At 35.1% G+C, this 24658-nt stretch overlaps 3 protein-coding genes across 3 annotated transcripts; 1 reads left to right on the top strand and 2 right to left on the bottom strand.

Annotated features, from left to right (window-relative positions):
• Positions 1-1157: 1157 nt before the first annotated feature.
• LOC105155486 (putative carotenoid cleavage dioxygenase 4, chloroplastic) lies at positions 1158-4150 on the top strand. The gene is made up of 2 exons (XM_011071368.3): positions 1158-2736; positions 3449-4150. The coding sequence occupies exons 1-2, from the start codon at positions 1367-1369 to the stop codon at positions 3819-3821; spliced, it is 1743 nt and encodes a 580-aa protein (XP_011069670.2). The 5' UTR covers positions 1158-1366; the 3' UTR covers positions 3822-4150.
• A 5017-nt stretch (positions 4151-9167) lies between these two features.
• LOC148789164 (uncharacterized) lies at positions 9168-10124 on the bottom strand. The gene is made up of 2 exons (XM_088877893.1): positions 9840-10124; positions 9168-9749 (listed from the first exon to the last, which is right to left on the bottom strand). The coding sequence occupies exons 1-2, from the start codon at positions 10122-10124 to the stop codon at positions 9168-9170; spliced, it is 867 nt and encodes a 288-aa protein (XP_088734019.1).
• Positions 10125-12858: 2734 nt separating this feature from the next.
• Positions 12859-13390, bottom strand: LOC148789163 (uncharacterized). The gene is made up of 2 exons (XM_088877892.1): positions 13178-13390; positions 12859-13095 (listed from the first exon to the last, which is right to left on the bottom strand). The coding sequence occupies exons 1-2, from the start codon at positions 13280-13282 to the stop codon at positions 12859-12861; spliced, it is 342 nt and encodes a 113-aa protein (XP_088734018.1). The 5' UTR covers positions 13283-13390.
• Between the last annotated feature and the right edge of the window lie 11268 nt (positions 13391-24658).

Below are 24658 nucleotides of genomic sequence, written 5' to 3'. Positions count from 1 at the left end.
AATTTGCATCTTAATTTTTCTTAGTCATAATTAATAATAATTATTTACCAGGATTTTACTCCATAGTCAATAAAATTGTAGTTAATATTATTTTTGTTCTAATGTCAGTAATAAGTCAATTGGGGGTTAAATATGGATTTTCATTCAATTTTTTTGTTAATGTTTACAATGAATTTTTGTCTAATAGAAAGATTTATTTGTTATATGAAAATAAACACTTATGCATTAGATATAAATGGTTAAAAATTTATATTAATTACATCAAACTTTTTGAGAGAACGACAGTATAGTTATCCCTTAATTTTAATATGGGAAAATAGTATTTTCAGTCTCATAAGTTAGGCCTATGTCACTTTTGGTCCAACTCATTACGGGATTAGCACTTTTAGTCCTCATGTACTTTTTCATCTATAATTTAATGATGTAAATCACGTATCTAACACGTTGTCGTTAAGTATTTTTGGTTGGAGAAAAAATTGACCCTCAATTTTTGTAAGAGAAGATAGAAATCACTATGTTTTCTATCCTAATTTCTTTCAAGATTTTTTCCCCCCTCAAATGTAGTTACATTTTACCCCAGAACTGGTCCCAAGCTCGAAAACAAATCTATATTTTCTCCAACCAAAAATATTTAATAATCACATGCTAGACACGTGCTCCACACTGTTAAATTATAGATAAAAAAGTGAATGGGGACCAAAAGTGTTATTTTTTTTAAGTTAAGAAACTAAAAGTGCTAATCTCGTAATAAATGGACCAAAAGTAAAATAAGCATAACTTGTAGGACCAAAAATACTATTTTCCCTTTTAATATCATATCAACAATATCGGCTAGCACTCAAAGATGACCTAGAAAGCAAGTTGCAAAGATTATTCATTTATTTCTTTTATGAATAATAAGTTGCAAACTCGCAGACTTTGAAGTTTTTCTATGGATTTAATGTAATTTACTCCTTTTTAATATTACAAATAAGCAAATTATTCTTTATTAAAAAAAATAGCACTTTATCCTTATGTATTTTTTAAAAATGAAACAATTTACCCTCCTGTATTTTTTAACTAAATTTGCTGATATTAACCAAATTTCAGGGGAAGGGAACCTTTAAAAAACACAGGAGGAAAAATTGCTAAAAAAAAATTTCATAGGAAGTAATTTGTATTTTTTTTTTTAGAAAATATAATTTGCACATTTACAATATCACATAGGAATAAATTGTATTTTTTTAATTTTTGAGGATTTGCTTTGCAAACACGCAAAAATTATTAAATTAGGAGCTTATACAAAACGTTGAACTTTGAATCATTAAATATGCACTGCATGGTCTTCTCTTTCTCCCACTCTTTGATGCAGCCTGTTAATTGAGATATGGAGACCCTGTCGTCGTCCTTCTTCCTTCCCAGGTTTTCTCAATCCAGCTCTTCATTTGCAGGGATCGAGAAGAGCCCTCGAAGAAAAATCATCGCAAATTATTCCTTTTCTAGATTTCCTGATCCTCTTATAAGAACTAAGCACCCAGTTTCAGAGGAGAAGAGAGAAAAGCCGTCGTTGCTTGCGCATCTGTTCAAGTCAGTTGATGACTTTATATGCAACCACCTAGACTCACCGCTTCGTCCATCCGTTGATCCGAAACATGTGCTTTCCGGCAACTTTTCTCCGGTGGATGAGCTTCCGCCGACGCCCTGTGAGGTGGTGGAAGGCTCCCTTCCGAGTTGCCTGGATGGAGTATACTTCCGCAATGGCCCCAATCCTCAGTTCATACCCCGCGCCCCATACCACATCTTTGATGGTGATGGGATGCTTCACATGATCAAGATTTCTGGAGGAAAAGCCACGTTTTGTAGTCGCTATGTCAAGACATACAAATACATGGTGGAGCGTGATCTCGGCCATCCCATCTTCCCGAGTGGCTTCGCCTCCTTCAATGGCCTCATGGCTTCGATGGCACGAATCGGGCTAACCGCAGCGCGGGTACTTACCGGACAGTACAATCCTGTAATTAATGGCAGTGGCACGGCAAACACTAGTGTGGCCCTCATCGGCGGAAAATTATATGCTCTGGGTGAAGGCGATCTCCCCTACGAAATTCAGGTAACATCAGATGGAGATCTTGTAACTATTGGACGCCATGATTTTCAGAGCAGCGAGCCATTCCCGAGCATGACCGCGCACCCAAAAGTTGATCCAGACACAGGCGAGACCTGTGCTTTCAGATTCCACGCAGTTCCTCCATTCTTGACATTTTTCAGGATCGGTTCTGATGGAAGGAAAGGACCAGACGTGCCCATCTTCTCCATGAAGACTACAGCAATGATCCATGACTTTGCCGTAACAAAGAATTATGCCATATTCAATGATGTGCAGATGGTGATAAGCCCTGCGGAGATTTTGAGAGGACAACCTCCAATGAAAGTTGATACTGTTAAAGTGCCGAGGCTAGGCGTTATCGACCGATACGCCAAAGATGAGAGTGGGATGTGGTGGACTGATATGCCTGGATTCAACATTTTACACGCAGTGAACGCGTGGGAAGAAGACGATGGTGAGACCATAGTGATGGTGGCTTCTAATCTTACATCAGTTGACCTGGTCTTGGAGGGGCTGGATTTGGCGGACTTGATGTTGGAAGAGATCAGAATAAGTGTCAAGGCCCAGAAGGTAGTCTCGAGGCGTCCCTTGTCCACCAAAGTTCTTGACTTGGGAGTCATTAATCCAGCTTATGCCGGAAAGAAGAACAGGTTTGATAATTCTTATCCTTTTAGCAATTTGTTTAATTGAAAACTTCTAACTCATCAATGTTTTAAAAACAAGATTTTAATATGAAAAATAATTTTAAATGCATCAGTATGATAGTCTTTCTCTCTCTATATATATGTAGAATAATCCCAGAAATGAAAATGGATACAATAACAATTTTGATCTATAATAAACAAAAGTCGTCTTGAATCTTGATATTGGGCTTATATGACATATGGAGCACTTATTGTCTCAACATTAGGGCTATTCATTATAGTGAAATTTTAGTTCGGATTTGATTCGATAAATTCTAAACAAATTACATATAGAGAAGTGATCAATTACAAAGTGTACTATACTTATTATGTGATTAGCTTAGATCGGCCAAACAGCTTCGGACAAAAATTTTGTACTTTAAATTTAAATTGTATTTGGACTCTATTTATTGAAGTCAATTATACGGTTGAAAAATAGAATTTGCCATATCATTCATGAATCTCCTTTCTTGAAAAAGACACATTTTTTGACACTGCGCACTATGTTTATGAACGTTAATTTAAGTCTGAGGATGACAAGAAAAGTATTTCACTGTGTGAGAAAAAGTACAAAATTATCATCAAATAAACATGACTCCACTAGCCCCAAACACAAACCATCTCTTCGCTTCAAAAAAACAGATTTGTTAAAGCCATTCTTGTTTTATTTCACACATAGGTATGCCTACGCCATTGTGGTGGCTAAGCCCAGGAAGGCAGTAGAGTTGGTGAAGTTAGATTTATCGCTATCTTCAGAAGATTGTCATGACTGCGTTGTCGCCAGCCGCAAGTACGAGCCAGGATGGAACGGAAGTGAACCCTTTTTCGTGCCAAATGATCCGGCTAGCGACGAGGATGATGGTTTCATAGTTACATATGTGCACGATGAGAAGACTCAAGAATCCAAGTTCTTGGTAATGGACGCGAAGTCCCCCACGCTGGAAATTGTTGCCACCGTGAAGTTACCTGGAAGGGTGCCCACCGGCTTCCATGGACTCTTTGTGAGTCAAAGTCATGTAACCGAGGTGTGCAGGAATGATCAATCTACATGATTACACCTTATGCCCAACATAGATTTGGAGGAGAACCAGTTTGCAGTTACGTTTTGCTAGGTAGTCCATGATCCATATCATGTATGTGGAATAAAATGGTTTAATTGTTTTTTAGGTTTTGCCGAACAGCTAGGCAATATTCAAGTACCTAAAAGGGCTAGTCCTTACGGACCATCAATGCATGGTATTCTTCGACTGATTGTTAGTCTCGGTGCTGAAGAAGTTATTAACTGTGAACCAATATTGGGTTATTTATATAGAGGGATGGAGAAAATCGTGGAAATAATTATTACTATTTGGTATATATTTTGGTCCTGTATTTTATTAGAGTAGTGATTTAGTCCTACAAGTTTTTCATTGTGATTTCAAGATAAATTGACGGAGTTTTTAATGTTGGCTAGAAATTAAGTGATGAATATTTAAAAATTTCGGCCAATTTTATCTTGAAATCACAAAAATAAAAAATGTATATGATTAAATTGTTATCCTAATAAACTATAGGATCAAATATATCAAAGGATCATAACCACCAAATCAAAAATACATTTGAGTCAATAATAATTTTGATGGGATATTTCATAAACCAGTTCATTGTTAATTTACTCTGATTTTCCCTAACAAATACCGTCAATGTATTCTCAAGAACCCTAGATCTTCTTCAAATAAATATATAACAATTCGGATAAAATCTTGATTCCTCGTATTGGAGTTTTAGTGTTTGAAAAAAAAAATTTATAATTTATAATTTTACTAAGAAATTGATTGGTAGGAAATTTTGTGTCAGATATTTATATTAAATATTTGCAAACACCCTTAAACCTGTCTTGGGGGCATTAATGGTCAGGAATGGGGTGTAAAGTTGATGGTCAAATGCCAACACCATCAAAAAATAAAAAAATAAAAAAATTATAACCAAAGTCAAAAGTTCCGACAAGTTGGTCAATTTTGGGAAGTATGATTACAAGGATATATCATAGAATATTGCTGTAATAAGGACTGAATCCAAGACCAAATGATATATATATATATATATATATATATTCCACTCCCCTATTTGACATGTTTTTCAGCAAGTTGAGAAATACGTATATACTTCAAATCGGCCCCTTTGTTATATTGTGTTTGGATTTGTAATTTGGTGTTTTGGTTTTATGTTTTGGAGATAGAGAGAGAAAAATAAAGATAAATAAGTATGTGTTTGAGATAGATGGTATGTTTGGATTTGTGTTTTGATATAATATAAAATAGTTTAAAATAAGTGGTGTATGTTTGATGTTGGGATATAGGAGACAAATTACTGTTGGATGTCAAATCATGTCTTTTTTGTATATATTTATTAATATAATTGTGTATGTATATAATAGTTTGTTTGTTAGTGAAATATAGTATATATATTTAAATTAAGTAATTATCTTTGTTAAATATTTTTTTGTAATAGTTTAAATAATAATTACAAATTTAATGAATAATTTACTGCACTGTAATATTATCTCGAATTAGATCTTGTTACACCTACAATTTGGACTAACAAAAATATAATATATAAACATTTGAATAATAGATATTTGTTTTTAAGTACGTATTATTTGTATATTTTTCTCAATTTTTAAATTTCTCAAATATTTCACATAAGTATTAAAAATTTTGAGTTCGAAATATTAAAATAGTGTAAGTTCAAAAAATTTGTAATTAATATTTAGTAAATTGAAGTATAGTAATGTGATGAAAATACATTCGTTTGTTTTGTATTCGGATTGATTAATTATAATAGATAATTAAAGTAATAAAAAATATAAATTTCGTACATAGTACTGGTGTATTATCCGCAATATACAAAACTAAGTAATTTCTTGAGGTAGAAAATTTTAATATATTTTTAGTCAGTATCACTGATAGTAAATATTTTTAATATCAATATTTTTGTAAGTTAAAAATTATTTTTATGTATAATTGTTGCTTAGATTTAACATATAGCATATATATTAAATAATATATAATATACATTATATAGATAATTTAAAAAAATTCACTATATCTCATCTGTTTTGGTGTGGAATTTATTACTTTATATTAAATAATAATTAAAAATTAAATAAATAATTACATGCACTACAGTATTATATTGAAAATGATTTCATCCGCCTTTATATTCGCGGTGAAAATATTTAATTGATAAATCAAATAATAAGTACTTGCATTACGCATGCAGTAATTATACAGTGTCCACACGGTTCAAATTTTGAAAAAAAAAAATCGTTCAAATAGAAAACTATATTGATTCCAAAATATGTAAATAATCAAAGTTTAATCAATTAGCATTGATTAGTCAAAAGCAGAACAATTAAAATTATTTTTAATCATGACATACAAGGCTGTCAATTTTTGGGGAATGATGAAAATGTAATTACACAACTGCACGATATATAAGAAACTATTGCATTTGACACACACAATACTACTCGATTAGTTGTTTTCTTTTTAATGATTAAATCAATATTCGACTTGAAAGTTTCCCTGTCGGCAGTGTATGCCTAAGGACTGTCACGACGGTGTGGTGGTAGTCCTCGTGGTCGCGGTGAGCGCGCTGTGCTGTCTCCCTCACTGTACGTCTGGGCACCCCGATCAGACTGCACACCAATCCGACGAACGTAGTCAGTCCACGATCCAATCCCCCCCACTTCTGAGCCCATGTCGATACTGCATCGTGCAGCTACTGAGGTACTGCATGCTAGAACCGGGCCACCATCTCCACGAGCTACATGGTCCACTGCATCCCAACTGGCGACGTGCGTATGTGACTGTAACGATGGGGCAGTAGAATCCGATACAACAATAGGTGCATCCACGCTACCTCTCACCGGATTACGCACGATGTTACCACTTTCGGTATTTCCTGCTTCGCTTTGTGCCTCAATAGGAACACCTGGCAACATGATGGGCCCCCATACCTCTAACATGCTGGGATAATGTGGCTCTGGGTACTCATAGTACCGTCTGGCAAATGAAAAACGCTGTAAAAAGGATCCAATTATAAATTTGTTAGCGTTGGAAATTACAATAGTATTTTCAAACGATGATTGTTAAGTAGCTATAATCATATTGGAACTAAAATGACGTACCCGTAATGCTAGTGGTTGTAGCTCTACTGGAAACACCATAATAAATGTTTCAATATCATAATAAATCCCTGGTAGTTGAGTGATGCCGTGGAACTGTTGAAATCGATTTTTAAACTCGTAGAATTTATCACGGACTTGGTCTCGGGTATAAGGATATCCAAAATGTCTACGTAATGCACGTGCCCAGTAACTCATCTGCGCCTCCGCAAGTGCATCGTCTCTCATAGGCGCCCGAGTGTTGGCGTCAAGTATCATCCACATGAAGCGTTGCTCAATATTTAAACTCCAATGGTCGTCCTGTGGAAATCCAGCACTCTCCAGATATCTGCGGTATGCCATGGCTGCAAAGAATGACGGTCAGCAAAATAATTATTGTGCAAATTCGCAGCACGTGTGCAGTTGAAAAATGTACAAAACTGTCAATTTGTTTAAAACTACTATCTAAACAGTTTCACAAATGTGAACAATCAAGCACATCTATAATTTTTCATGCAAATAGTACTAAACGATATTATAGCGTAACATAAACAAGACAAAGTTACATTAGGAAAGTAGTTTGAATAGTTTACATATGAATCAACACTGTCCACTACGTTCATTGCTAGTTTCGATGGTTGGCTGCCCACATTTGCATCGCTATGCTATCTCGAAGGTTGCGCTGGGCTTCTATCTCGTAAGTGGTTGGATGTCCCCTATGGTAGAATGAATCCATGTCAGTCTGAATATCTTCATCTGGTTCGTTGAATATGATGTCATCGTTGCTGAACTTACGGATGAAGTTATGAAGGGCGCAACAGGCAATTACTATATCGACCTGGTGGTTCTGAAGGTAGCTCGGCATCCCCCACTGTGGTATTGGAAAACGTTTTTTCAGTACACCGAAGCATCGTTCAATTACGTTTCTCAACCTTGAATGTGCATGGTTAAACATGTCCTGTGGGGTATGATATCGACGACCTTGTCCCCTCCACTCAGGTAGGTGATACTTTGTTCCTCGATAAGGAGCCAGGAAACATTGGTAGTTTGCGAAACCCGCGTCTACCAAATAATACTTACCTGCATTGTCACAAGGTATCATCATAAAGAGAACCGCTAGTGCCACGTAATTGGTCCTTAAACTAGAGGTTGGTGGAATCTAATTTATATATTACAATGCTCACCGATTGGAGGGAAAGGAAAATTTCGATCCTGTGAAACTGCATGGTCCAAGACACGGGCATCGGCCGCACTTCCTTCCCACCCAGCATACACATAAGTGAAATTCATGTCGAAATCACATATTGCTAGTACATTTTGTGCTAGGCGGCCTTTCCGCGACCTGTATCGATTTTGGTCAACTTTGGGGACCCATGCAGGTACCAACATTCCGTCCATCACTCCGACGCAATCCTACAAGAATTTCAACAATTATGTATAGCTGCATACATGAAATATTACGATAATGATAGATGTGGTACGTACCTTGAAGTATGGGTAGAATTCTGGGTTATTTGCCACTCTCGGATGTGTGTTTGTAAAATTCGGATGTGTTATTAGTTCTGGCGCCATAGCGCACAAGGCAGAAAGCACTCGGTGGAATCTACGATTAATAGTCTCCAATGAGTGTTGAAATCGCTCCATATTGTCGCGGTGCCTTTTATGCATGCCGACTATTTGCATGAAAAGTGCAACCTCCTCAATTGAGGTAACTCTGGACGTCTAACCATGAGGCAATAAACCTCTACTAGTCAATGCATCAACCAAAGCATAAAAGCATGGTTTGGTCATGCGAATGTTGTCAAAAAACCTTCCCTGGTGTGGGGTCGTCATAATCTCCGCAACCCATCCTGCTCCTTGTAGTGAAGATGTGTTACGTGGCACATTTTCCCTAAATAACTTTGGGCATATTAAATTTCTGAATGCGTAAAATTCCTCTGGAACATCAGATTCGTTACTTCCTAGAGTCCCTGGGGTCCCCGGATTCTCGCTTGCGGAGTTCGAATCTAGACCTCCACCAACTCCCGAGCTTGCCATATATCCGATCGTTGATGTATTGCTAAACATAAACAAGATAAATTAGTGTGTAAGTTACATGCATTAGATATCTGTTGGCTGGGGACATGAAAATACTTAACGAGCATGGGTACTTGGATTGAGTGCAATATGATTAAATCGGTAATACATACATGCACGAATAGACATAATAAAATCAGTAACATTCCAATTTTCTAACAATCAAGCAATACAGTCACTTGCCCAAAGAGTACAACCATCTGAGTTTATTCTCGTCATTAAGACGTAAGAAGATCGTGCGCGTGCTGTGACTGTGAAAACGCTCCAATGCGGTGGTGAAGATGATATCTGGCAAATCATTAAACTTTGTCAACTCATCTACGCACCGCTCAATTGATTCAGTAGCTTTGGGCCCGGTTCGGTCAATCTTCCCTTGAAGTGATTCATTCAACTTATCCATCGTCTCACACTTCTTAGCTTGCAACTCACTAGCTACTCGTCGGAATCGACGCCCGCTGCCAGATGGACCAGCGGAAGCATGCGATGGTCCCGGGGAAGAAAAGTATTCGTCTGGGGACGTAATGGAAACAGATTGAGAGAATGCTGTATCTTCGTACTCATCTCGTGAACGACGGCTGCCCGAATGTGTGCCATCCATCTGTTCATCGTCTATGTGGTTGGTGCTGTGGATTGTCCGACGTTGTTGTGATGACGAACGCGCGAGCCCACCAGTTGCGGTGTTTCGTGAGAACATTTCAGTACATAGGTCAAAGCGTTGAAGCCCATGCTCAACTATTTTTTTATATTCAGGATTTTCCTGCATTTATTTATAGTGTCAAGATATGTAATTAGTTTACGACTTTATAAGGACACTGCAATCAAGAAGGCAGCAGGAGTAGATTTTTACCCGATACAGCTCCTCCAAGCGTCCTGCATCGTCTGTTATGGTATTCCTTTCTGAATCCCATCCCCACCCAGTCCCCCTATTCAATATTTCGTTTAACAAACGCCAAGCACGACGCAGCCTGTTAAGTTTGCCCTTAAGCTGTACCGTCGTAAGAAGACAACCCTGACTCATAACCGAGTTCATTCGCTCGGTTACACGAGCCCAGACTGACGGTGGAAATGTGGATGATTGGAGTCGGTGTGTGATGAACTCCTCATGCATTAACTCAATGAACACGCGTTCCATTTCCGTGGTCCACAATACTTTATCGTATCGAGATGAGTGGGAGGAACCAACGTCATTTGGGTGTTGCATCTTTGTAGGTTGTCTTATATATCAAAGTTTCATAACAATTAATTACAATCGTTTACATATCCATAAGGAAAAAAACTGTCGCACATCACAAAGGGTTGGAATTATAAACAAACAATAATCATCTCGCTAATGAGTTACTAGAACATAAAACCATATGGTACCACGAGATGATTGTTTGAATTTTTTCAAATAATAATCTGGTTAACACCATTATAAAAGATGAAATTATTTTTAGTTTTTCCATGTAGTAGTTCAGTAATGTTTTTTGGGGAATGAATGAAAACAAACTTCATTTGTCAATAATTGATAATTGTATCATTATTTATGCGAGTGTTACAATAATTCTGTATTCACTTTTCTTGATAAGTTTGATAATAATTATACTGAAACATGCATTAAATCATTTATAATTATTTATACTGATTATTTAAATGGTCAGATTCGTTAATTGAATTTTTTTTATTTTATTTAATATCTATATATATAATATAATTTGTATAATAAAAAATAATAATATATGGAAGACTTAAAAATAAAAATTCAATGAGATGAAAGTGAAGCAAAGTGCGACAAGCCATCTGAATTTCAACACAAATTATCGTTTATTACTCAACTTGCTCTCATTTTTTATTTTCTATGAGAAGTTTCGTTGGGCTAAGGATGCTATAAGCTGTAACCTCGTCAAAGTCAAACAGCAACGTTTAGCTCTAATGATACCATATTCATTGATTTGGTTTAGCTCTAGTTTCTTATGTATTCCATTAATTTTTTTCCAAAAAAAATTATAATTACTTACAACATCAGCACTATGTTCCCCACATTGTTTCCCAAAATGCACGCTAAATTGCATAAAAGCACGCACCATCATTTTTTACCCTTTTCCAGAGTATGGATCCAATTAAAGCCAAACTAAACTGATAAGCATTTCCAAAAAAAATCCAATTTTCACCTAAACCACTGAATTAAAATAGTGTCTAGACAACATTGCTCAAACCTCACTGCAACACAACCATCAAACCAAATGAAAAATAAGTTTGTTGTTTTAAGCACCAAAAGAAAATTTGACAAAAATATAATTCATCAAGAATTCCCTTTTTGAACAAGGCGTCCAGTAACTAAGACCACAAAACACTATCATCCATACAAATCTACAACAAATCCAGAAGCAGCAAACACTACAGCCAACACACACCATTGTTAAAATCCACTTCCCTACAGTTAAATCTCCTTATAAAACCATTTCAATCAAATAAAAGAAACTTTTCCAGAACAAGCGGAAACTATCATAAATTCTACTCTTTATGTAGTTAGACAAATACAAGAAGTATGAGCAAAAACCTCAAAGTGGCACAAGCCGAACTCAAACTGATAAGCGTTTCCAAGAAAATCCCTTAATTTTCATCGAAACCGCTGAATTAAAGTAGTGTCTAGACAACATTGCTCAAACCTCATTGCAACACCACCATCAAACCAAAGGAAAAAGAAGTTTGTTGTTTTAAGCACCAAAAGCTTGCATTTGACAAAAATATAATTCATGAAGAATTCCATTTTTAAACAAGGCGTCCAGTAACTAAGACCACAAAACACCATCATCCATACAAATCTACAACAAATCAAGTAGCAGCAAACACTGCAGTCAACACACGCCATTGTTAACATCCACATCCCTACAGTTAAATCTCCTTATAAAACCATTTCAATCAAATAAAAGAAACTTTTTCAGAACAAGATTGAACCATTAAATATGTTCAACACCTACAAAATTGAAAGTAACATAACATAGAAAGCAACTTAACCAAGTGATAACTGCATTAACAAACATAAATCATCACTACAGATCTCAAACATCAGATTGTTACGAAGCGAATAACAACACATCATTGAATACAAATATAGGCATTCAGTTTTACTCACCGGAAAAAGGTAGCGAGATTTCGCTTTTACTGGCAGCTTCAAAAACTGAGTAAAATGAGATCTGAATTAACAATGAAAGCTTGAATGTGGTATTTTTATCGCACTATATATTGTATATATAGACATACACCTCGCTGTGCAGATTATTGTATGCATTATTGAATCACTATTCATTGTATGAATCAACAGGAACAGCAGGAAAAGGTGAAAATCTGACAACAATTTAAAAAAATAAAGCACTGTGCACATGTGAAATATCATATCACCGCAGACAATAATTTAAGGCAAATACTGTTGAACCGACAAACTTTTCAGTATGTATACATCCACACCCAACTCTGAAGACAACAGAAAATTCAGAAATCAGAATTTGAATGGAAGAAATCGTGCAATTAAAGTGAAAAAACAAGAAATTATCGCCAAACTTAACCGAAGGAAATTCGCCCTTTCGCTTGTTGACGCACGGTGTCGAACGAGGACTAGGTAGCGCTTGAAAATCGATTCCAACAGCCCGCGGCACACCTTTGATGTGAACGGACAGTGGCGGCGGACTCCAACGGAGTTTGTGGCTTCGTTATTGTAACACCGGCGTGGTGGGAGCACACGGGTGATAGCGGCGCTGGGACTGTGCTGTCGATGAATTTCTTCTTATGACCAAACACAGTATGAACAACCTGATGGATCTACTGCTCCAAAGACATTATCGGGATTATAATAAATTTCAAGAAAGCAAGCAAGAAGAGTAGCCTACCTAGCAAACCGATAAAGCAGTGGCTCGGGCACGATCCAAAGACAAGGTGTAAATTGCATTAAACCTCACGCATTGAGATTTCAAAAAGACGGCCAGTGCTCGAGCCTGGCATTTGCCATTGGGAGTGAGCGCAGCATCAGGGCAGCGACCGGCGATCAAATCGGGCCTCAAATTCATGTGGCACTCGCCGTGGCTATTCAAGTAAACCTCAGTGAGGGCGCGATCTTCGTCGGCAGGGCCAACGGAGAAGGAACGGTGGAAGTGGGTGGGGGGTGGGGGTAGAGGGGGAGGGGGGCGAGGACATTGTAGGGCAAGAGACCTTGATGGAAGGGCCCATGCGTGGGGTGACATCATCGTCGTCTTCTTCTTCGGGTTCTTGGTGTTCGTCTTCGGAGGGAACTTGAGCAGATTGTGAAGCGCCCATGGGCTAATAGTTAATATTGAAGAAGATCTATATATGTATGGAGATTAGTTATTGGGGAATTGATGGAATGGTTGTTTGTTTATACATTTGAATTTGATGATGGAGAATTGAGTTAATATGTGTGTGTGTGTGTGTGTGTGTTTTGTTTTTGATTGGTAAGATCTACGGATGGATGGATGGATAATGGATATAGATAGATAGATCTGGGACTGGGACCTGGGGGAGTAGAGCAGAGTACTCAAGGAGGAAAGGTTGAAGACGATAACGTTGAAGACAATGACTGCAATTTTCAGATAAAAAAACCCTTTTACAGATTAAAAAACATGGGCTACACCTATAAAATAAAAAAAAAACAAAATAGGGTAGTAGCCCAATTTGTGTTTTACACCTAGTGAAGGTGTAAAAAGGAAAACCAAACATTGCTGTATTTTTTTGGCCCATCTCGGGAATGGGCCAAAATTGAAATCCAAACACAACGTAAATGTTTGGCATGTTTCTCAGCAAGTTCTGAGTGGTTTGGGCATTTGTTGGCATCATTGTTTTTGGGGGGAATTATTTTAAAAATGCAGATAAAAAAGAAAATTATAAATTTAAAGTATTTTGAAAATTTTGAGAAAAGTAAGTGACACCGCGGTGTCACAATTTATATTTAAAAAAAAAGTTTTCTATGTCACCGCGATGACATTGTTTTTTTTAAAAAAAAAAATAATGTGTCACCGCAGTTTGAAACCATGGTGACAAATCTTTTTTTTTAAAAAAAAAAAATTATTTTGTTCCACAACGAATCACTGCAACTTCTCATTAAAATTTCAGCACTATCACGGCGAGTTGTCAACCATCAAATATACCGTTTAATTCCCCTTGATGAGACGAATATTTTCCCACAAACAATTTCAAGTTTTATCAATCGTAAATAACGGATTTTTAACACGAACACCATACTTTTCAGCCATTGATTCGCCGCCATCGTAGCGACCCACGATCACGGACTACCACCACTAGACTCGCCTCGACCTAAGGGTTTTAAAGAGACCAACCTTGTTCAATTTTATTAAGTATTTTTTGAGATATGAAAATTTGAAAATTTTTCCGCCGAAAATTCGTGCTGACGATGTTTGCTGTCATTTCTCTACCATCAGGATAAATCACGAATTGAGACCATAACCGTTCGAATCCTGTCGTCTAGACGAATCCAACAAGACCAGTCTTGCTCAATTTCATCAAGTATTTGTTGAGAATTGAAAATTTGAAGATTTTTCCGCCGGAAATTCGTTGAAACTGTTTGCCAAATTCATTTTCTTTGTTGTGTTTGTTAAATTAAAATACATATATTTTAAAATAGTTATAATTTTATTAAATTGTTTTTAATTAATTATAAATATACATTTGAATGTATCACACATGGATTAATTATATTTAATTAATTATAAAATATACATTTGACTGTATCACACATGGATTAATTATATTTAAAAAATAAATTATTTTATTTTAAAAAATACAAAGAGATAAATTACTATTTTAAATATAATAAAGTAATTTATTATATATTTAAAAAATAATTTATTTTATATATAAAATAAATTCCTTCATGAATTGTTGTATTTTAAAAAATAAATGAAGTAAATTGCTAATTTTTTTTTATAAGATAATAATTTATACATTTAAGTGTCACAAGAATTACTTGCATTTTTTAAAATTTTGAATTTGGCCTCGAATTCTAACACTGTCGCAAACTTAGCAGTATAGTTCATTGTATTTTTTTTAGAATTGTATAGAAAAATATAACTATTATATTTATATGCTTCATTCTATTTTCAAAATTAATATAATTTTAAAAATTAATTAAATATAATTAATCCATGTGTGATACACTCAAATGTATATTTATAACTAATTAAATAGAATTTAATAAAATTATAACTATTTTAAAACATATGTATTTTAATTGAAAAAAAATAAATTTGGCAAACAATTTCAGCGAATTTCCGGCAGAAAAATCTTCAAAATTTCAATTCTCAACAAATACTTGATGAAATTGAGCTTGACTGGTCTTGTTGGAATCATCTGGATGATAGAATTCGAACGGCTATGGTCTCAATCCGTGATTCGTCCTGATGGTGCAGAAATGGCAACAAACAGCTTCAGCACGAATTTTCGGCAGAAAAATCTTTAAATTTTCATATCTCAATAAATACTCAATAAAATTGAACTAGGTTGGTCTTGTTAGAACCCTTAGGTCGAGGCGAGTCCAGTGGTGGTGGTCTGTGATCGTGGGTTGCTCCGGTGGCGGCGAATCGACGAATGAAAGGTGCGGTGTTCGTGTTAAAAATCTATTATTTACGATTGATAAAACTTGAAATTGTTTGTGGGGAAATGTTCGTCTCATCAAGGGGAATCGAACGGTATATTTAATGGTTGATAACTCACTGTGATAGTGCCGAAATGTTAACGAGAAGTTGCCAGCGATTCATCGTGAAATAAAATAATTTTTTTTAAAACAAAATGATTTGTCACCGCAGTTTCGAACCACGGTCACACATTAAAATTTATTTTTTTTTAAAAAACAATGTCACCCCGATTAACCATCGCGGTGACATAGAAAACTTTTTTTTTTAAATAAAAATTGTGACACCATGATTAATCACCGTGGTGTCACTTACTTTTCTAAAAATTTTCAGAACACTTCAAATTTTTAATTTTTTTTATCTATATTTTTAAAATAATTCCCCCTTGTTTTTGGGATTACAAGTATAAAATAATTTGATTAATAATTGAATATCCAATTAAATTTTATATTAAATTTGGACTTCGTAAATTTTCAAGATGCATAAATTTATAATAAGTTTATGTTGAGTTTGGGCCTTATGATTTTCGAAATGGATAATCCAAACACTAGAATAAATATGATTTTCAACTACAGTTAATTATTATAGCTAAAAGAAAAATTATAGTAAATATAAATCAATTATCACTTCGCAACGGTCATTGGTAAAAATTATTACGAATATTGATTAATCTTGGTAAAAATTTAAATTTTTTACTTTGATTTTATTTAACTGTAGTTAATAGTATTAATTTATCAAGATTTTAAAACCATGATCATTTATAATGTATTGAAAACTCAATTTTTTGATAGTGAAAAAATAGTCTACCAAGTTATTCTTTTGAATGAATCATGGGGCCGAAACAAAAATTCATAGCCTATCTTTAGTTTTGTGATTTGCACACCTTCACTAGGTGTGCAATTGTAATTTAAATGTTTTTATTATTTTTTACTCTTCTCTATTTTTCTTGTTTTTGTGGCTTCTTTTCTCTCTCTCTTCTGTCTTTTTTGTCTGCAGCTTTCTTCTCTTTCTTTTCTTTCTTCTTTCTTTTTTCTTTCTTCTTTCTTTTTTCTTTCTTCTCTCTTTCCTTTTCTTCTTCTCTTTTATCTTCTTCTTACATTTTTGTATTATATGTATTATATATTATTTAATATATACTACTATTAAAAAATAATTATTAACTTATGAAACCATTTATATTAAAAATATTTACTATCAATACTACTTAGTTAAAATATGTAAAACTTTTCTACCTAACGGAACTACTGTAGCAGTTGCATACACTACTGACAATGTATCAGTACTATATACCTAATTCATATTTTTATTACTTTAATTATCTATTAAAATTTATTAGTTCACATATAAAAGTATAATGAATGTATTTTCAACATGTTATATAGTGCATTAACTCTTGATTACAATTTTTTTCAACTTAGACCATTTAAATCTTTTGTACTCATAATTTTTCCTATTTCAATGAAATATTTCAGAAATTTGAAAATTGAGGACAATATACCAGTAATACATACTTAATTCTAATTTTTTTTTAAATTTTATATATTATGTTTTTTTATTCCAAAGATAAAAGTCTAACAAAATCATTTTGGAGACAATACTACAATGTATTTAATTATGCATTAAAATTATAATTATTATTTAAAATGTAAAAAGAAATTCCTCAATAAAAAAAATTACTTGACATAAATATATATATTATATTTCACTACCAAATAAAATACTATATACATACATATATATATTACTAAATATATATATTCAAAGATATAATTTAACAATGAACAGTAATTCCTGTCTCTCAAATCCCAACATCAAACCTACACCACTTATTTTATACTATTTTATATTATATCAAAACACAAATCCAAACATACCATCTATCTCAAAACACATACTTACTTATCTCTACTTTTTTCTCTCTATTTCCAAAACACCAAAACAAAAACATTCAAAATATTAATCCAAACATAATGATAGTGTTCAAATGAAAAAATTATATTTTTGGCCCCCTTTTATTTTACATGTTATAATTTTGGTCCCTCAAGTTATCATTTGTTAACAGATTCATCCCAACAGCTAATTCTCCGGGGCTGGAATTGAGGGAAAATTGGTCGCGGATTAGCGCCCGAATTGGTTGGTAACCATATAAGCCCACTTTGGTTTCCTTTCACTCCAAAGTTTCTCTCGCTAAATTTATGCGTATATAATTTTGAAGAAAATTACAAACTTGAATTCAGCCCATTAAGTAGCTTAAGTCTATCAAAGATTTGCCTCGTGCATTTTTTGTATGCATCAATTTTAAAGTTTTCTTTATTACAATATACACCCTTTTACTCTCTCTCTTTCTATATATATAAATATATATTATATTATCCCTTACAAATATAAAAAATTATTAAGAGAATGTTAAATGAGGGATAAAATTAAAAATTTATGTAATTCTTTTTTCTTATATCAATATTTTCCATCTAAACCTAACGAAAGGGGGTCAGTTGTAAATGAAGTCTTAAATTTGAGAGTGCCAATATATAAAAAAAAATAAACAAACTTTATGCGTACATAATTTTGAGGGGGCCTCTCCTAGATCCAACGATCCTTGCTAATGAAGATCATATACAGGAAGAAATAAAATAATCAAACTGATATGTTAGAATTTCAGCTAGCAGAAGTAAATGTTTGATTCCACTGCAGCTGAAGTCATAATTTATTGCAAAGTTGTAATTTGTATGAACAATACCATTTAATAGAAATACTAGTTGTGGACATATGATGCGCGGGAAAATACAAGTAACCCCTTGTGATATTGTAAATGAGCAAATTATCCCCTTATTAAAAAATAAATAGTCAGTTACCTCCCTGTATCTTTTAAAATACAACATGTTATATGTATGGCCTAAAACCCGGAGCCCAAACTTACAAGCCCACAACCCACCTGGAGGCCCACCCGACTACCCGATCCAACCCGACTACCCGACCCGGTTAGACCTACTTAAATACTCCCCTCTTTCTAAACCCTAATCAGATATCCCTCTCTCTCCCCTCAATCCTCTCTTCCCCCGCCGACTCACCTTCTCTCTCTCTCACTCGCCGACTACCGTATGGCAATTAGAATCGCCACCGTCCGGCGGTTTTCTAAAGCCAATCTAATGGCTTCAAGAAAACCCCCAAACGGTTGTGTTCCTTCGGCAGTTACTTGAGACTTTATAAAAGGGGGCTTTCTTTCCCTGCTCCGTGCGCGAACTGAAATCTATTTTCTGATACTCTCCTCCTTGATAAATCTCTGTGATTTCCACTGTGTGTTTTTCGGGTGTTTATATCGGGTCTGTGTGACTCGAGTTCTTGGGTAGTTCGGGAGGTGCAACCGTGGGCTTGTGAGGGCTGTTTTTTGGGAACGGTACTTTGTGGTGACCACGTCCCTTTTTCATTTGGATCTGGCTTAAAACCTGAGCCACTTTCAAACAGTTGCTTTTATCTTTCTTTCCATTGTATCCTTTACATTTCTGCAAGTTTTATACGGGTTGTAATTTTAAGGAGTTTATACTCCACATTTGATGTAATAGTTGTTAGGGTTTCTCTGTGAAATGAAGAGTACCACTGGAGGGTTATTCCCTACAGTGGTATCAGAGCCAACTCTCTGACTCGTGCTGATCCTTGGTGGCGGTAAATTTCCGATAAACCCCTCATCTGGTTCTCCTTTTTGTTTACTACTCATTTTACTGCATTTATTATTTCTGCACATTACTCCTGTTTACCGTGGTGAAACCCCCTAATATCCCTCCTGGCCGGACCCCTGAGGTCGTCGGGTATCTGGACGGGACTTAGGCTGGTGAGCCCCGGTTCTGTTATACCTGTTTTTATAGTTCTGGTTGTTTTTCTGTTAATATTTTCTACTCATCTTGACCTTCGGTGGATGTTTGATAACTGACTATAAATTTACTGTTGGTTCCTATCATATCTGTTATTGCTTGTATGTTGTTGCTCGTTACCTGTATAATCCTGTGAATTTCTGTATCTATTGCCTACTCTGTTTCTGGTAATTCCGTGTTCTGTAGTGCTGTGTAGAGAGAGACCTGTTTAAAATTTGCTGTTCTGGGATCTTTTTTCCTGTTTTCATTAAAAAACCCGAATTTTTTTTTATCTTTTTCAAAATAGCTGGTTACAGCCTTCAACCGTTTTGACGGAAAAATCGACTTTTCTATATGGCAACAAAAGATGAAAGGCATTCTTATTCAACAAAAAGTTTTCAAAGCCATTGATGGCAAATACGTTGAAAATATTTCTGAAGAAAAGAAACAAGAAAATGGTGAATTTGCTTACTCCTCTATTGTTTTAAATCTGTCCGATACCGTTTTACGAAAAGTTGGAAAATTGGAATCTTCAAAAGCCTTATGGGATAAATTAGAGGAACTGTATACTGAAATCTCTCTTCCTAATAAACTGTTTTTGTTGGAAAAAGTTTTCAGATATAAACTTGATTTGTCCAAGAATATTGATGAAAACCTTGATGACTTCACTAAGCTAATTCAAGATATTAAACTTGCTGGTGACAAATACATTGATGAATATTCCCCCATTGTACTTCTGAATGCAATCCCTGAATCTTATTCTGACGTTAAGGCTGCTATTAAATACGGTAGGGACAGTGTTAATATAGAAACTGTAGTGAACAGACTTAAGAGTAACGAACTAGATCTCAAGGTCAATAAACCAAGCCAAAACCAATATGAGATTAATTATGTTAGGGGTAGAACAAAGTTTAGGAATTTTAATTCTCGGTATAATAGTAGAAGTAGAAGTAGAAATAAAAACAATAGGAGTAAGTCTAGACCACGAGAAACAAACCTTAGAGATGACAAAATCAGAGATAGACGCTGTTATAATTGTGGACCAAAGGGCACTATATAAAAGACTGTAGAAAACCTAGACGTGAGAATAGGGATAGAAACTATGATGATAAAGAAAAAATCAATAATTTATCTATTGAGTCAAATGGTGAAGTTTTCGTTGTTTATGAAGTAAATTCTGTGAGTACTTTTGACATGCATAAATGGCTTATAGATTCTGGTTGCACATTTCATATGAGTCCTTTCAAAAATATTTTCACAAATTTGAAATATGAGCACATTGGTTTTGTTTCGATGGCAAATGAGAAAAAAATGTGAATTCAAGGGTCTTGGTGACATTTTACTATGTTTTGAAGGTTATAAAATGCTTTTGAAAAATGTCAGATACGTTCCTGACTTGAGTCATAACCTCATATCATGTGCTGCATTAGAAGAAAATGGTTTAGAAGGTAGGTGGGGCAAAGGCCTCATGAAAATTATGAAAGGCTCATTAGTTGTTTTCAAAGCTGAACGAAAACGGAATCTTTACATATGTACTGCATCCTATGATAATCTTGCTGCATCGGTCTCTGATTGTGATTTAACCACCTTATGGCATAAGAGATTAGGCCACATTAGCCAAAAAGGTCTTGATTTTTTAAAAAGAGATGGTGTCTTGAATGATAAAGTAGACAAAATGGACTTTTGTGATGAATGTGTTATGGGTAAACAGCATAGAGTACATTTTCCTACATCCCATCCCCAAACCCGTCTATGTCTCCATGTATTTTAGACTATATGCATGCTGGTGTTTGGGGACCTAGTAATGTACCCACCCATGGTGGAAATCGTTATTTCCTGTCTATTATTGATAATTTCTCTCGTAAAGTTTTGTTTTTCTTATGAAACATAAATCTAAAGTTTTTGAAAAATTCAAGAAATGAAAAATTTTTGTTGAGAATCAAACTGGAAAAAAGTTAAAATCTCTTAGAACTGATAATGGACTTGAATTTTGCAACATAAATTTTTCTGATATGTGTGAAGAATTTGGTATAAAAAGGCACAAGACTAATCCTTATACTCCTCAACAAAATGGAATTGCTGACGTATAAATCGTACGCTACTTGATAAAGTTAGATGTCTATTGATTAGTTCTGGTTTACCGAAATCTTTTTGGGGAAAGCTGTTTTAACTGGTGCACACCTCATTACTACGTCTCCCTCTGTGCCATTACTTGGAAAAACTCCTGATTTCATGTGGAATGAAAAAATACCTGATTTATCATCTTTACGTGTATTCGGTTGTGCTGCATTTGTTCTTCAAGATTCCGATAAACTTGATCCTAAATCTCTTAAGTGTGTTTTTATTGGTTATCCTGAGGGTATTAAAGGATATAGACTTTGAGTTAGGAGTCAACCAGGGTTTAAAGTTTTAATTAGCCGGAATGTCACTTTTAATGAGAATGAAATGCCATGTCTAGAGAAGACACAACCTATAGAGAAGGAATCAACCTTTAATAGTCAATTTAGAGGATAACCAAGAAGGGGAGGAATTAGGGAATAATCAGAATCAGGAACAATTAGGAGAAAATGAACAACTAGGAAACAATCAAGAAGTAGAATATTCAGAAATCCAGAACCCCCTAGACAACTATCTACTCACTAGAGATAGAGATAGAAGACAACCAAGAATACCGACTAAGCTTAGGGACTTTCACACAAGTTCTAATATCGAGCTTATAGAACCTTCTAGTGTCAAAGAAGCCTTAAAATTAGAAAAATGGCTTAGTGCTATGAAAGAGGAAATGAAATCCTTAAAAGACAATAAAACATGGGTTCTTGTCCCTAAACCAAAAAATGCCTCTATTGTTGATTGCAAATGGTTATTCAAGATAAAACAGGAAAACCTTATCAAATACAAGGCTAGATTAGTTGCCAAATGATTCACACAAAAAGAAGGTATAGATTATAATGAAATCTTTTCACCTGTTGTTAAATACACCACTGTCCGCATAATACTTGCTCTTACTGCACACTATGACTGGGAATTAAAACAAATGGATGTTAATACTGCCTTTTTACATGGTGATCTGGATGAAAACATTTACATGCATCAACCACTTGGTTTTACTGATATCTCTAAACCTGATTATGTGTGTTTGCTGAAAAAATCACTCTATGGGCTGAAACAATCCCCTCGTCAATGGAATAAAAAATTTGATGAATTCATGCTATCTCTAAAATTCACTAGAAGTCAATATGATCATTGTCTTTATTTCAAGCATGTGCATGATTCCCCAATATTTTTGGTATTATATGTCGATGATATGTTAATTGCTAGTCCTAGTTTACATCTCATATCTACCTTACAAAAGGATTTATGTAAAGCTTTTGAGATGAAAGATCTTGGCAATGCTAAACAGATTCTTGGTATGAATATTACTAGGGATAGAAAACAGTTTCTTATTTCTCTGAATCAAAGATCATACCTTCTAAATGTTCTTAAAAAATTGTCTATGGAAAATGCAAAACCCACCTCTGTGCCCTTGGCAGCTCATTTTCAATTAAGTAAAGAGCAATGCCCCAAAACTGTTTCTAAAATACGAAAAATGGACAATGTTCCTTATTCGAATCTGATTGGTTCCATTATGTTCCTAATGGTGTGTACTAGACCTGAATTAGCCTACTCTATTAGCTGTCTTAGTTGTTTTATGTCCAACCCCGGCCCCCCACATTGGGAAGCTTTGAAATGGTTACTTAGATACTTACGTGGGTCTGATAATATTGGAATCAATTTCTCTAAATATTCGAATGATACTCGTCTTGTTGGTTATGTAGATTCGAATTATGCAAACGATAGAGATAGCCGTAAATCCACATCATCTTATGTTTTCACTTTTTGTGGTTCATGCATTAGTTGGAAATCCCAACTACAACACATTGTTGCATTATCAACTACTGAAGCTGAATATATTGCTACTACTTAAGCCTTCAAAGAGGCCTTATGGCTTGATGGACTCATAAAAGAAATTGGTTTCTCAAAAGAAAAACTTGTTATCTTCTCTGATAGTCAATCCTCCATTCAACTGTGCAAAAATCTCGTTTTTCATGATAGGACTAAGCATATAGATGTACGGTTTCATTTCATTAGAGATATAGTAGGGAGAGATGTAATCAAACTTGAAAAAATCAGCTCTGAAGAAAATCCTACCGATATGGGCACCAAATGCTTGCCTTCGGAGAAATTCTGTAAGTGTTTAAAATTACTACATTTAAATCCTGACTAAATTCTGTTGCCTATAGTTTTGTGTTGCAGGTACACCCATGGAGTATTTGTTTTTGGCAATGATGAAAAAGACCGGATCCAACACCCCTGACCTACCCATCGGGTATTTGGTCCACGGTGGGATATGTTATATGTATGGCCCAAAACTCGGAGCCCAAACTTACAAGCCCACAACCCACCTGGAGGCCCACCCGACTACCCGATCCAACCCGACTACCCGACCCGGTTAGACCTACTTAAATACTCCCCTCTTTTTAAACCCTAATCAGATATCCCTCTCTCTCCCCTCACTCCTCTCTTCACCCGCCGACTCACCTTCTCTCTCTTTCACTCGCCGACTACCGTATGGCAATTAGAATCGCCACCGTCCGGCGGTTTTCTGAAGCCAATCTAATGGCTTCAAGAAAACCCCCAAACGGTTGTGTTCCTTCAGCAGTTACTTGAGACTTTATAAAAGGGGGCTTTCTTTCCCTGCTCCGCGGCCGAACTGAAATTTGTTTTCTGATACTCTCCTCCTTGATGAATCTCTGTGATTTCCACTGTGTGTTTTTCGGGTGTTTATATCGGGTCTATGTGACTCGAGTTCTTGGGTAGTTCGGGAGGTGCAACCGTGGGTTTGTGAGGGCTGTTTTTTGGGAACGGTACTTTGTGGTGACCGCGTCTCTTTTTCATTTGGATCTGGCTTAAAACCTGAGCCACTTTCAAACAGTTGCTTTTATCTTTCTTTCCATTGTATCCTTTACATTTCTGCAAATTTTATACGGGTTGTAATTTTAAGGAGTTTATACTCCACATTTGATGTAATAGTTGTTAGGGTTTCTCTGTGAAACGAAGAGTACCACTGGAGGGTTATTCCCTACACAACAATTAAATTTCTTTTAAATGGGTATAAATTGCTATATCTTTTTCATAGAGGGTAA

This window comes from Sesamum indicum, linkage group LG2 (assembly GCF_026168435.1).
Source record: "Sesamum indicum cultivar Baizhima isolate 11 linkage group LG2, ASM2616843v1, whole genome shotgun sequence".
Lineage (NCBI taxonomy): Eukaryota > Viridiplantae > Streptophyta > Magnoliopsida > Lamiales > Pedaliaceae > Sesamum > Sesamum indicum.
Note: the sequence above shows the minus strand (reverse complement) of the source record. Positions and strands in the feature narration are given on the sequence as shown.